Source organism: Leptinotarsa decemlineata, unplaced genomic scaffold, assembly GCF_025532065.1.
Source record: "Leptinotarsa decemlineata unplaced genomic scaffold, Ldec_3_MD MMD2_tig00026316_RagTag_RagTag, whole genome shotgun sequence".
Taxonomy (NCBI): Eukaryota; Metazoa; Arthropoda; class Insecta; order Coleoptera; family Chrysomelidae; genus Leptinotarsa; species Leptinotarsa decemlineata.
The window spans coordinates 2678465-2693433 of NW_027412685.1; the positions used below are offsets into that span (position 1 = coordinate 2678465).

The 14969-nt window shown below is 32.6% G+C and overlaps 1 protein-coding gene across 1 annotated transcript in view; it reads left to right on the plus strand.

Annotated features, from left to right (window-relative positions):
• beta4GalNAcTA (beta1,4-N-acetylgalactosaminyltransferase A) overlaps nucleotides 1-7132 on the plus strand; it is a 49403-nt gene extending 42271 nt beyond the window's left edge. The window contains exons 5-6 of the mRNA XM_074181847.1: nucleotides 3454-3672; nucleotides 3734-7132. Of these exons, the coding sequence (XP_074037948.1) occupies nucleotides 3454-3672; nucleotides 3734-3866 (352 nt within the window). The 3' untranslated portion in view covers nucleotides 3867-7132. The remainder of the gene's footprint in view (nucleotides 1-3453; nucleotides 3673-3733) is intronic.
• Nucleotides 7133-14969: the final 7837 nt, after the last annotated feature.

Below are 14969 nucleotides of genomic sequence, written 5' to 3' on the forward strand. Positions count from 1 at the left end.
AATATGGGTGACATACGATAGAAGGTCGCCTGTTGATCTTTGTTTCCGAAAGTCATATTGATGATTGTTCAAGATAGATAGATAGACATATACTTTATTGTCCAAGAAAATACAATCTTATTGATAAAGCTTGTTAAAAAATCTGGTATATATAGCACTTCAAAGAATAAAAGGAAAGAAACAATTCAAAAACACAAAGACCCAGAAACACAATTTGAGCAAAACTAAGTTCACATATCTAATAGATAAAATGTAAAAATAGAAAATAAAATTTAACGAAGTTTGTAGACAAAATAGTTTGTATAGTCCCTTTCAAAAAATGTAAATAACAAATATACAGAATTTGAACATAAGTTCACATGTCATGGCAATAAAATAAGATGTCAAGATGTAGAGCCTTCCAATTATTTCAGGATATGGTGGTTTACGGCCTTCCCCATGATTTTTGATATCACTGATAGCAAATCGACGGGTCTATAGTTATTTGGAACATTTTTTAGCCCTTTTTGGGAAAAGTCTGAACTCGAGCGATCTTCCAACAAGAACAACAAACAATAATCATCAAATATCAAATAATATTGGTAAACTACAAATTAGTACTGCAACAGTAGAACATTTGAAGCAGGAAGAAGTCGTAAGTTTACTGCAAAGAATAAAATCATCATACAAATTTTTGAGCAGAAATAAAAATATTTGAGAAAGACTAGATAATTGAAGTTGAAGTAACCCTGAAATTAAAATAGTTAAGACTTTCGCTAGAAAATCCTATTCTGATTGAAAAATTAGAACAATCATTCGAGAACAAAACTATTTTATTAAAGGAAATAATTTTATTAATTATTTTTTGAAATATTCTCCGCATAAAGATGAATATACTGTTTTTGCGATAGTAAACGGAAAATTGATCAATACAATTATTGGAAAAACCAAGGAAAATTATTTGTCAGTTGGCAAAACTTGAATACTTGCAAAAATCAACGCATTGTTCAAATGCTATTGATTCTTCAAAGAATTGCAGAAGTAAACTAATTTGTCTTTGATGTGAAGACCATAAAAACTGTATAGTTACTCAAGAAAAATGTGCTAACTTTGACTTTTCGAATTTAACATATAAGACTGTGTTCACCATACTATAAATGACAAAAATTGCCCAATCATCAAATATCAAATAAATACCTTTCCAAAATAAAATATAAACTTTCAACCTTCATCCATTTCATATGTAGGTATAAGAAGTCTTAGAAATAACCTGATGGAAGTGAATTTATATCTAACCAAAGATGAAAACGATATTTTTATACTTACGGAAACCTGACTGTATCATAATGAAGCTCCATTTATTAAAATTCAAATTATTCAGGAATGCAAAAAACTTGAGCGTGGTGGAGTATCTAATTTTGTGAAGAAAGATTTGGACAACATTATCAAACAAGAATTCTTGGCAAATTGTAATTATATCATCATTGAAATAACTTATGATGCACTGTTTGGAACTTTTGGTGTAGTAATAAAAGAGGAAGATTTAATCTTCCTCTGTGAAGATGATCACTTGGTGATCGAAACACGTATCGAGGTGTTAAAAATAACGATTTGGTGTTGGGGAAAAAACTCCAGTAATATTTATTATTGAAATAGCTTCAACGAGTCCAAAACTGAAAATTGGCATAATCTATTAACCTAATGTAAATATAATGGAATTCTTAAAATTCATTCATGATATCACCAAAACTCCTAAAAACTTTATTTTAATGGGTGATATGAATTTGTCGGAGATAGTTATTGAAGATATTATAGCCATGACGTTTGCACGAAGATTATCAAGGCTTTGGAATTTGAATTCAACTTGAGATGCAGTGCAAACTATTCGCCATCGTGTACCATGACTGCAAAGAAAACAGCATGGTACACTATGAAATCAATGTCTTCCACGTGGGCTACAATTATTGGTTAAGGTACGTCGATTCCTCGATCAAGACCGTGCAAAAAGAAAACTTGCTGAAGCCCCAGGAAACGCGAGTTCCTTATTTTTTGTTCTACAGGCGCAGCAGTACGATCTGACCTCATTAATGCTCCCCTATCTCACCATCTGGGTTCCTTTTGAATCTATTGGTCGAGTTTTTTTACAATGTTTTGTTGGTTTTAGTGAATTTTCCATTTCTACATATATTCTGTTGTATTGAATATTTGGGACGGTAGCTTGGTGGGTTGACGTGGCTGGTTTGCTCACTCAATCAACCGCTGTGTGAACCGGTGTATCGAACCGCAAGGCTGGACGATCGATTTGCACTTCCTAATCGTCCAACTCGTGTTGGACCCGTGTTCGACTTCTGAAAGTTATTATTCGTATAGGGGCGACAGCTGGTTAATGAAAAAACAGATTTTCTAACAGATTTGAAAGTATAGATTTTTGGTTAATGATTATGAAAGCATTTATTCAACAAATTGTAACAACATTCCCATTGTTATTAATGAGCATCGTTTCATAAGAAAAAATCATAAAAACATTTGAACAATTTTGGACATGTAGTTACAAACTTTCAGTCAAATACTTTAATATATCATCTTAATTTATAATACTATCACCTGTCAGATCATAAACTTAAATATACACATAAATACTGAAAAGATAATGACGGTAATGTCTAAAATTATCAAAATAGTAATAACAATTTTAGATAAAGATAGATTCGTCATATTATAACAAGAGCTGCAGTCATTTAATAACACCTGCGGATCAATGATCCGCATAATTCAAATTTCAAGTTTTGTAGTGAGTAAATTTTTATTCGGAAATAACTGCCTGAGGATATTGAAGGAAAATTCGTTCAGTTGGCTCACATTTTCTGTGAAACGGAGTTCAGTATCGAACCATAGACTTAGGTTTTTTATTTTTATGACCAGTGTTAACTTATTGTTATCGATTCGGATTAGCAGTAAGTTATTAGTAAAGTTTCTTCTTCACTTATTTTGGAACCAAAAATCATTACGGCAGATTTTTTGGAATTTAGGTTTGTGAGTTGAGGAAATATCAGAATGGGCTTTGAGATTTTGATTTGCCAGCATCTATAGGTTGAGGGAAAAAGTAGTTTAGTGTCATCTGCATAATGGTGATGTTTTACATTTATCAACAAATTGATGAAAGTCTCAGATGTATAAGCTAAACAGTAGTGGTCCTAAAATTGACCCTTGTGGGACACCTGTTGACATGGGAAAGGCCTCTAAAACCACTCCATCTAACGAAACTTTCTAGGTACAATTACATATATATCTTATTAAAGATATGATGCTTGTAGTAAACCTGAAAATGATTGTTCTATGTGAAACTCTTCATTGCAAATAATGTAATAATTGATCAAAGTGGGAGAAGACAATTTTCTGTTATTGACATTATTCGACTACCAGAATTAAAACTTTGAAAATATGTTTATAGGAATTTAATGGAATTTTTTTCAGGTTACCTTATCCAGCTATTTTTGGAGGAGTCAGTGCTATAAGTACAGAACATTTCAAACTTCTGAACGGATTTTCGAATTCCTTTTGGGGTTGGGGAGGAGAAGATGATGATATGTCAAATCGCATAAGATTTCACAATCTACACATTTCAAGATATCCATTGACGATAGCCCGATATACAATGCTCACACATAAGAAGGACAAACCTAGTCCAAACAGGTGAGTAATGTTTTCCAAAATTGTTTTGATACATATCAATTTATTTTATTTAATTCTGCAGGTACGATGTCTTGAAACAAGGACAGAAAAGATTCGATTTGGATGGTTTGAATAACTTAAAATATAAACTGATGATGAGAAAATCTAAGTTGTTGTACACATGGATTTTGGTAGGCATTGAACCACCTAGCTGATAACGTAGTACCAAGTTTTGAATTGTTACAAAAGCTTCGTGATAAACTGCAGTCTGTCAGATTGCAGGTACTTAAAAGTTATTTTGAAAGTTAATCTTTCAAAATAATGTGATCAACTCTAAATTCTCAGTCATTATATTTCAGTCATTATTGTAGTGATGAATGAGAGTGATCACATGTAGTAGTAGGGATGCATATTCTTCCTGCAGGATACTAACTGCAATGACAAACCAGACGATCAATATTGGCAACATTATTTTTAGTAACTCTCTTTTAATATTATGAATTATAATTTCATATTCAGTTATTATAGAATGTAGCAAAAAGATCAACCAAACAAGAGTATTATTGCTGCATAAAACATTATAGTGAATAGATTTAAAAAACAATAACTCATGTGATTCCTTTATCTAAGGTGAAGTATTCTATTGAGATAATTAATTTTATAAATTTCCCAGGCTTATTTGTATATAATTTTCTAATAACAAACTACCAGTTCCCTTCAACTACATGACAGTGATAAAAAACTTCACATGAGTATCACAAATTTACTACAACCTATAGTTTGTATCATGTGACGTTAACTCTCAATGTTCGTCTCAATTTTAAATATAAAATAATTTTCTCATCCTTTCAAATGGATGAAAAAAATGAATTTTGATGATCGCGCATACTTGATAACAATTGTGAGGAAATTATGAAAAACTGCATGGAATCGGTTGCTGAAAGGTCTGCCACTCACGATTTTAAAACAGAAATGAATGTGTATGAGAGTCAAAACTTAAAGTAGTTGTGATATCTAATTTTCTGATAGCAAGATTCATTTGAAAAATGAATTAACTCTTCATTTTACATTTCACAACTAGACAAGTCTAGCTGTAAAACTCCAGACATCACCAGAAGATGGCAAATGAGACTGCTGAAATATTGTGAAAATAATCCTTATGAGGATAAATTACACAGAACACGGAGCGAAACCCGAGAAAACAGCTCATCATACCTTGTCCGCGAAAATTTTCGAGTTAACATTATATGTATGGTGAGTTTCTTCCATAATTTCAGTCATTCATTGTTTGCTTTCATTTTCATTGTTGTAGATATTCTTGAAAATTTGAATAACAAATTTAGATCTTGAGAAGACCTTCGTCTACAATACAAAAAAAAAAACAAAGAAAATTTTATTTATATATGCAGAACTTGCAAACATAACAAAAGTGGGTGGCAAACAGAGGAACATATGAGTTCCTGTGTTTGCCAGGTCAACTCATAAACATAATACTCAAAAAAGCGGTAGTAAACCGCGGACCTATGTTTCTGGCTAATTGGCCTCGTCAGCACAGTGTAGCCAAGTGCAAAGATGGACAACACCTGGTTGGTCTTCAACAGGAACCAACCACTGATTTGTAGTTTCAATTTCATTTCTATGAATCTTCTAACATTTCCATGTGGACAGCTACAGCTACCTAAATGACATCCGGGTTCGAATAGTAAGATAAAAAATTGTGTTGAGACCTAAGGTTATTGATAGACTTCATGGAACTAACCTGAAACCTACTCTTATAAAACAGGACCTTCCCATGGTGGCCGGATAATTTACGAGAGAATAGGGAGTGTGAATCGGTTGAACATGTGATATTAGATGCACATCTAGCCTGATGACCACAGATAAAATTGACAAGTGGTAATAACATGTAACCAGAGTACAAAAAACTGTAAGAAGGATCGAATATATTCTGAAAAAGTCGGGTGAAAAACCAGACATGGAACAGTACTAAAATATATGTGAGAACACTACTAAATATATATGTGCAAGAAGAAACTACCCTTACCCACATTCATCTGTATTTCAAGAGCTATTTCATTTCAACGGCTATTTTGCACCGATATATCTCCAAACCGTTAATGATTATGAACTGCAGAATTGTTTCAGCTGACTTTTCAAAAATGACCACAGTACATTTGATCATGTACAGATGTAGTTTTTCTTCTGATACATCAGAATCTTTACATAAAGCAAATCAAGTCTACTAAAATACACAAGTCAAGAAGATCGATCTTTCCTTTTTGTTTTTTTTTTTTCGGTACCAGCCATAAAGCCTATTTCAAACAACCTCAAGACTTTTGTTAGAGACTCGTTTGACCAGATGGACGGTGATGTATTGCTTTTCAAGATGAAAAGCAGGATCATAGAAAATGCATCAAAAGTAGTCAAACCATCGGATACGCATTCAAGGAATATGTAAAAATGAACAGTTGTCGGAGAATAAGGAAAAATTGTATTATGAGTATTATTTACAAAGTATCTTAGTGATTAACGACATTAGTTTTAAGTGCGGATTTTTTCGTTAACCAATTGTCGCCTACTTATGAACGGCAGACAATCCTCAGAAGTCTTTAGGAGATTTATGCGAACGAAGAATCAAGTGGTTTTCCTTCCAACGTACATCTAGTTCATTAAGAGATTGAATGAAAAATATTAAAATGTAAAAAGTTGAGAATTAACGTCAAAAATAACCACTTTTTTATGTATCTTGTTGAAAACATTTATATTATTCATATATTTTGAAATTTTATATGAACTTTTTTTCATCACATGCTGTACTTACGACTTAGAGGAACTACTAAGACTATCTGGAACTCTTCTTAGTCGTAGCAATGAACGTACTCATTCCGTGTACTTTATGGATATATATTTATGTAGATTTAACTTTACTTTGTGGCTGTGAAAATAAAAATGAGCAGTACGTCATTGCACAAATACTACCCATTCTCATTGAAGTATTTCAAATTCTGAATATTGTTATTAAGTTTAGTATTTTACTAATCCGAAATTATAAGTATATATATTTTCTTTATACATTATTCTTAGTATGTCATGGTGTACTTATAACAATGATTTAATTTTGATAAATGTTGCCAAAATACAACTGCAATTCGTACAAAGTGCATAGCACCCTGTATGACGAATTGCCCACTAATTTCAGTAATAGAAATAGCACAAATTGTCAAGAAAGAAAAGTCAATAATTTAATATATTCGTTTTTATAAAAGTGTTTGTATAAAATGTATGTTAATCTATTTATTTCAATTTTCAATTGTGAGACGAAGTAGTGCTGTAGACATGACTGCATAGTCATTGTGTCAAAAATGAATTTCATGAATTTTTAGTCTCTATAATTATTTTTAGTCAACTCATCACCTATTTTCATTTTATATGTCCATACTACCTAGAATCTCAATTATGTAAAATATAACTGTTTCCAGTTTCCTATTGTTTTACTCAATGTTCGTTATCAACATATTGGCCAATAGAATGATCTGAAATTGTACAGAAATTCAAATATTCCAAGCTTATTTTTAGATTTGTCAAATACCAGTAGTTTCAAGAAAATTGAGGAATAAAACTTTCTATGTTTTTATATCACTTGTATTTGTAATTCTAACTTTACTACAGCTTTGTCCTATACGGACATTTCAAACAAATCTAATAAACTCGTTTGAAAATGTCCGTATAGAACGAAACTGCAGTAACGTTAGTAACAAATGCAAGTGCTATAAAAACATAGGAAGTTTTATTTCTCAATTTTCATGATGATCTCCTACCACATAGTAACGGCTACATCTATCAATTTATTACTATGTCCGTTGTTGAGTGCCATGTTGAGTTCACAAACAAATCCGATTAATGGTCTAGAAAAGGAAGAACGAAATAACCTTAGTTTACAAGATGAAATGGCAATGATAGAATCAGACGAGCATATCTAGGAAAGTGGTGAATGTCTCGAAACACTGTCTGAAAAAAAGACTAGAAATAAAATTATCCTTGTAGGCGATGAATATACTATGGATTTTGCAAAAGTCCTGAAGACCATGGTAAAGGACAACGAGTATGAAATAGACGAATACATAGAAACAAAGGTAGAAATTTCGGAACTAACAAAAAATATTTTTATTAAGACTACACAATATGGACAGAGTTGTTTTGTCTTCATCATGTTCAACTCTAATAATATAAGTAACAGTAAAGCTTTAAAGTCGACTTTGAAAAACGTACTTCCAATTGAAAGATATTCGAATATTCACATTGTGATGGAAAAACAGCAACCAGCAGATCACAAAATTGCTGATGCATTTGATCAGGCCATAACTAATTATATTAAACTCGATAGGAACAGTAATATCAGATTTCTAGTTGACCCTAAAATGAAAAATAGCAAAATGTGTGTGTAGTAATATTAAACATTTTATCTTAGACTCCAAGAATGTACATTATACCCTTAAAACAGTAAAATACTATTTAACAAACCATAGTGTAAATGATCCAACGTTTTTTTGTGAATACAATACAAACATACAGAAATGATGACATTCTTGATTGGTCCTATGTCTATATTCATGACTGTCCTAATTTAGCATATGACATTTTAACGAGCCTTTTCTATTACTTCGAAAAATGCTTTTCTCTTAAACTTTGTTATGACAGAGGTAATAAAAAGAACAAAAGTTATAAATATTGTCGGAGCCCAGAGCTATTAGTTCTGTTTGCTAGGCATGATCACAGATTTGCAGAGATCAGTAAATATCTCAATAATGGATACCTATAAGAAAAAACTACATTTGACATCTAAACAATTTTACGATAGTGTTCTGATGAAGGCAGAAAATAAAACAAAAACGACATTGGAAATTATCAACGCATCACCAAAAAAAACAATCAAAATGATTTGCCATTGGCAGAGCGATTGTCAGTCGATGAAATTGTATTAGCAAAGCACCTGTGGCTAACTTAGTGTATGGCATGGACTTCATAAATAAGAATGTACCTCTGTGCCCTTACACATTTTATATGTCCCCAATAACAGAAAATGACCTCTTAGAATTATTTCTCAGCTTGAAAAATTCAACATCCCTTGGCATGGATGGATTCAGTAATACTTTTCTGAAACAAATTGGTCCCAGTATATGCAAACCGTTAACAGTATTGATTAACTTATCAACACAAAAGAGGATTTTTCCAAAAAAACTAAAATACGCAAGGGTGTGTCCAATATACAAAAAAGGAGACCAGAGTGATCTGAATAACTATAGATTAATTAGCATCATTTCTAGTATTTCAAAACTATTTGAGCTGAATATGAAAAACCAGCTGTGTGCTTTCTTCGAAAAATATAATCTGCTTTCGTCATCGCAGCATGGTTTCATTAAAAAGAAAAGCACAGAAACTGATCTCTGTGAATTTCAGAGCCATGTAATGAAACATCTGGACAACAACAAATTTGTGATGGGCCTATTTCTAGACTTCTCGCGCACTTTCGACTGCGTCGATTATAAACTACTGATTTCTAAGTTATCGAGATATGGTGTCAGGGGAGTACCCCTGCACCTTCTAGAGTCTTTTTTAAGCAATCGAAAGCAAGTTGTGAAACTTAATCAGGCCTACTCAGGTACCTTACACATACCTCAAGGAGTTCCACAAGGCTCGATCCTGGGACTATTTTTCTATGTAGTTCATGCAAATGACCTCATAAGATATCTCAACATGACTAACAACTTTAATATATATATATATATATGGTGTGTTATGCCGGTGATACTAATGTACTAGTAGCCCAGAACGATCTGAATGCATTGAAAATTGTAGCCGAAAATACTCTGGAACATGTGCTGAAGTGGTCGAAAAACAATAATCTGAATTTAAATACATTTAAATACACAATCTAAACTGCTGACTTTTTGATAGTACCCCCAGTGAAATAGAAATGTCAACATCGGTTAAAATGCTGAGTATAAATTTTGACGCAAACTTAATCTGAACCCCACATATTGACAATCTATGCACAAAACTGAGAAAATCGTTTATGGCAAATCATTATAGTGAAGAGATGCTGCTGATCCTGTATCATGCTAATTTCCACTCCTACCTGAAATATGGCATTTTAAACTGGGAAACTTGCTCCTCTATAAATAGTGTTTACTCTACAGAAATATGCCATACGAATACTGGTAAAACTAGGCTCTAGAAATTCATGCAGACATTTTTTTAAGAATTAAACATTTCAACAGTGGCAGGGACCTATATCCTAGAAGCCTGTGTGCACGCTTTTAAACAAAGATCTAGCAATATGGCTGAACGTTTACATAATGGTTGCAATTTTTTAATATTTTACCCCTGTGAAAAATTGTAAAAATATATACAGGGTGTCCCTGGACTTCCTCTTTTCCTCTCGGGAATGTATAGATGGGGTCAAAATATCACCAGTACTTCATATAACTTTTTTTCCTAAAAGTCTTCGTAACCAAGTTACGGGCCCTCGAATTTACAAAATGAAAAATGTTTTTCTTTGATAACTTTTCAAGTGAATATTCAAAATCATCCAAATTTTGGTAATTGACTAAACAAATGAATTCCGTCGATGAGCTTTCATGCAGGAGTCAGTTGTTTTGCTACAAAGTCAGGAACGGACTACCCCCGATGGTCCACACCCCAAAACTTTGAAATGACAGATATTTTTCAAAATTTTTCAACAAAATAAGGTTACTTGGACAATTTTATGAATAAAAGTACTCGTGTGGAAAGTCGATCGGAGCAACGAGTCTTGATAAAAATGTAGTTCTACTCGACGACATCAAACCCGCTCGTCCACCATTATTTGAAATGAATAATTATCAAAGCAGAAATAATAATGATAACGTTAATTCAACAACATTTATAACAGGAATAATACAAAGTATGCTAAAATGAAGTCGTAAACAAAAAGTACAGTACCTATATGGAAGTTTAAGTCACAATTGTGATAGCAGATATTTTTTCAAAAGAAATATCAAGTTCTGTAGATTCGTGGTGTTTTTAAACTAACAAGCTACTCTACTATGAATATCGAATTCATTCCATATTTTGTATGTACATAATACGTGTGGAATAATCACGTTTCGTGTTGATCTGTTATCTGAATCTCATGAAACTCAACATTCGAATGTTTCAAATTCTTCTTCACAGCTAAACTGTTGAGGAGTTTCACTGATAATTATAATTTTATGGGAGAAATTCTTTAACACGAATCTAAATTTAGCTGAAAAAACGCACATCGGAAAAAATATTTACTATACTAATAAAAAGCAAACGAATGAACTACAAAAACGGCTGCACATGATCAGGTGAAAAATATCCAGGGAATAATTATGTTCCATTTCTTTCACAGATGTTGACAAAAAAACCTTTTAGAAAGTTTTGATAAAAAATGAGAAACTGGAATGCGATTTTGTTTTTTTGAGTGGTGCGTTGTCATATGACTATCATTGTATTGTCAATATTCTATAGGATATTTTGAATTTTTTTGATATGGCCGATATATTCAATGAATATGCAGATATGCATGTATTTTATGGACCAGCATTTTGTAATGCTGCAGAAGCTCGTCGTCTGTATTCCGAGCATTTTCCCAATCGAACGGTACCATCAAGAGAAACATTCGAGCGTGTCGATCGCAGCTTGAGGGAGACAGGTATGTAATAATTGATAATTAATTTGAGCACGTTGTTTTATTTCGATATTATTGTAGGTACAGTTTTGCCAAAACGAGGTGGTGAGGGCGCTCCTAGGACTGTACGTACCGTTGTATTGGAGGAAAATATTTTGGAAGCCGTCGCTGATGATCCTTCAATGAGCATCAGAAATCTATCAGAACAGTTCCATACATCCAAGTCCACTATTCATAGAATAATTAGGGAACAACTGCTCCACCCATTTCACATCCAGAAGGTACATGCCATGACACCTCAAGATTTTCCAGCACGACTGGAATATGCCAATTGGTTCATGGATAGGCAAAGAGAGGATATGACTTTTATTAATCGAGTTTTATTCACTGATGAAGCAGGTTTCAGTAGAGATGGAGATATCAACTCTCATAATCTCCATATATGGGCCGAAGAAAATCCCCATGGGATATTGCAAACCAAACACCAACGGAAATTCAACATGAATGTTTGGGCTGGTATCATAGGAAACCATCTTATAGGACCATTCGTTCTACAGGACCGATTGAATGGAGAACGTTATTTGGAGTTCATTCAGAACGATTTGAATGGACTTTTGGAACATGTTCCATTGCAAACCCGAAGAGATATTTGGTTTATGCATGATGGCGCTCCTCCTCATTTTAGTTTGATTGTGCGTGACCATCTGAACTATATTTTCCACAATAGATGGATTGGTAGAGGTGGGCCATATTCATGGCCATCGCGGTCTCCGGATTTAAATCCATTGGATTTCTTTCTGTGGGAGCATCTAAAAAGCCTTGTTTACGCTACATCTATTCACACAAGAGATGCATTGTTGAATAGAATAACATTACATTGTGAAGCCATACGAAACGACCCTGGAATGCTATTTTAAGTACAGAGAGGGTGTCTTCGCAGACTAAGAAAATGTATAGAGAGAGAAGGTGGTCATATCGAGCAGTTTCTGTAGCGGATTTTTCATTTCTGTTTGCTCTTGAGGCTCTTGAGTTTCGTCAGTTAAACGTGTTTGCATTATAAAAATTCGTTATGAACATTTTACCTATCATTTCCATTTTCCTTAAAAACTAATATTTTCGAATAATGGTAAACATCTCAGGATAAATGTTGTTGAATTAACGTTATCATTATTATTTCTGCTTTAATAATTATTCATTTCAAATAATGGTGGACGAGCGGGTTTGATGTCGTCGAGTGAAACTACATTTTCATCAAGACTCGTTGCTCCGATCGACTTTCCACACGAGTACTTTTATTCATAAAATTGTCCAAGTAACCTTAATTTGTTGAAAAATATTAAAAAATATCTGTCATTTCAAAGTTTTGGGGTGTGGACCATCGGGGGTAGTCCGTTCCTGACTTTGTAGCAAAACAACTGACTCCTGCATGAAAGCTCATCGAAGGAATTCATTTGTTTAGTCAATTACCAAAATTTGGATGATTTTGAATATTCACTTGAAAAGTTATCAAAGAAAAACATTTTTCATTTTGTAACTTCGAGGGCCCGTTACTTGGTAACGAAGGATTTTAGGAAAAAAAGTTATATGAAGTACTGGTGATATTTTGACCCCATCTATACATTCCCGAGAGGAAAAGAGGAAGTCCAGGGACACCCTGTATGTGTTTGAAAAAATGACAAAATAATTCATATTACAAAAATATTGTTACACTTTTGAAGAATTCCTCAAGTAGATCTTAAAGTTTTCTTCTTTTTTTAATCTGTGTGACTATAAATCATTTATTTATTACTTATTGTGTATATATACAGCTATATATAATATATTATATAATGCGGCCATTGACGTCTTTGACAATAATTTTGTCATAGTGTACATTAAACCCATTTGTATCATTGTATACAACCTTATTGATTGAAATAAACTGGTATTATTATTATATAACTAAACTGCAGTAACATTAGTTACAAATACAAGTGGTATGAAAACATAGAAAGTTTTATTTCTCAATTTTCATGTTGATCTCCTACCACGTGGTAACGGCTACATTAGTCAATTTATTACATTTATTCATTCCTATTGGGATATAACTGAATTTCATACATTCATTTTCGATTAACATATTTACTCCTTATTCTTCAACTTTCCACAAGTGTAGGATTACCGTCATTTTCAATGAGCCTGTATATGAATCAATTAAAATGTATTTACAATATTTGAATTATTTTTGTTTTCTGAAATTGTAAAAGTCTGTGAAATGATTATAAATTGATTTGTTTGAATGAAAATTGTTATAAAATACATTATTTGAATTTTGCAAATATGGTATCTTTTCTGTTGACTTTTGATTCAGGAATTTAATGAATTATGGCAATAATGATGGATATGACAATATAATTAAACTGCAGTGTCTCAAAAATACGATTTAGTAGCCTCCAATTCCTAGCAGAGAATATATAGGCATATATTGCTCTTCACTTTTGAATAATCTCTAATACGGTGATTCTCCCTATCATTGAAAAGGCATGATTAGGAATTGGAGGTTGAACTCTGGGATATTGAATTCGATGAGGACAAATCTTTTGAAGAAGTTGGACAATCCTTCCCATATTATATACTTGCAAGAATGGTCAGAATAATTTTGTCGTGGAGGTTGGATATGTCGCAGAGCAGGCATAACACTACTATCTTGTTCAGAAAAATAACTTTTATGATAACTGATGTCTCTGAGTATATCTTGTAAATTATTAAGTAATGATTATTTGTTCTGAAATGTTATCATGACAGCTGTTTTCGGAAATTATTTCACGAGATATTGGATTAGTAGAATGATATATTCCGTTCATAGGGAACATGGATAATTCTCTAAGTATTTTGGAATGAGATATATCTCTGAATATGAGGCTGCATTTGGCCATTGAATCAAAATACTGATTTTCGGATTAAGAAAGGTTCATCCTCTGTCTTTTGATCTCTTTGAAGATCGTACTGACGATTTCAAAAATCAATTCCACTTTTGGGAGGTAGGTACCTATTGCATAAAAATTAAAATTATCTCCTAAACACTCGTTTTTTATTTTTTTGCCAATCCTGCTGATATGGCTGCTGAACTATTATTTGTTATGATTAAATAAATGTTTCACTGGTAAACTGAGTTTTATTTACAACTGATTACATTAGCATACATGTGCAAGTCATCATATATACAACCATTTCTTATCTACAACTAGGTTAGTCTTCTTCTTCTCTTATCTTAATAATAATGACAAATAAGCTTTTGGCTATAGGTTAATAGTATCAATGGACAATATTCTCAACACTCCTCCTCGATTTGAGGTCTCACATCAAAATCGCTTTACTACATTGCAAAATAACAGAGTCATAAAACTAGTATATTATCCCTATGCTTCACAAATATTTCTTTGCCTAACGACTTTGTTAAAATGTCAGCTAAATTTTCATTGGATGGAACATATTCAATAGATATTTCTTTTTTACTTACTAGATCTTTCAAGTAATGTGCCTTTATATCTATATGCTTCGCCCTTTTGGAATTTTCATGACTTTTTGACATCAGGATTGAACTTCTATTGTCACAATATAGCTTTGCATTCACGCTTGATTTCAA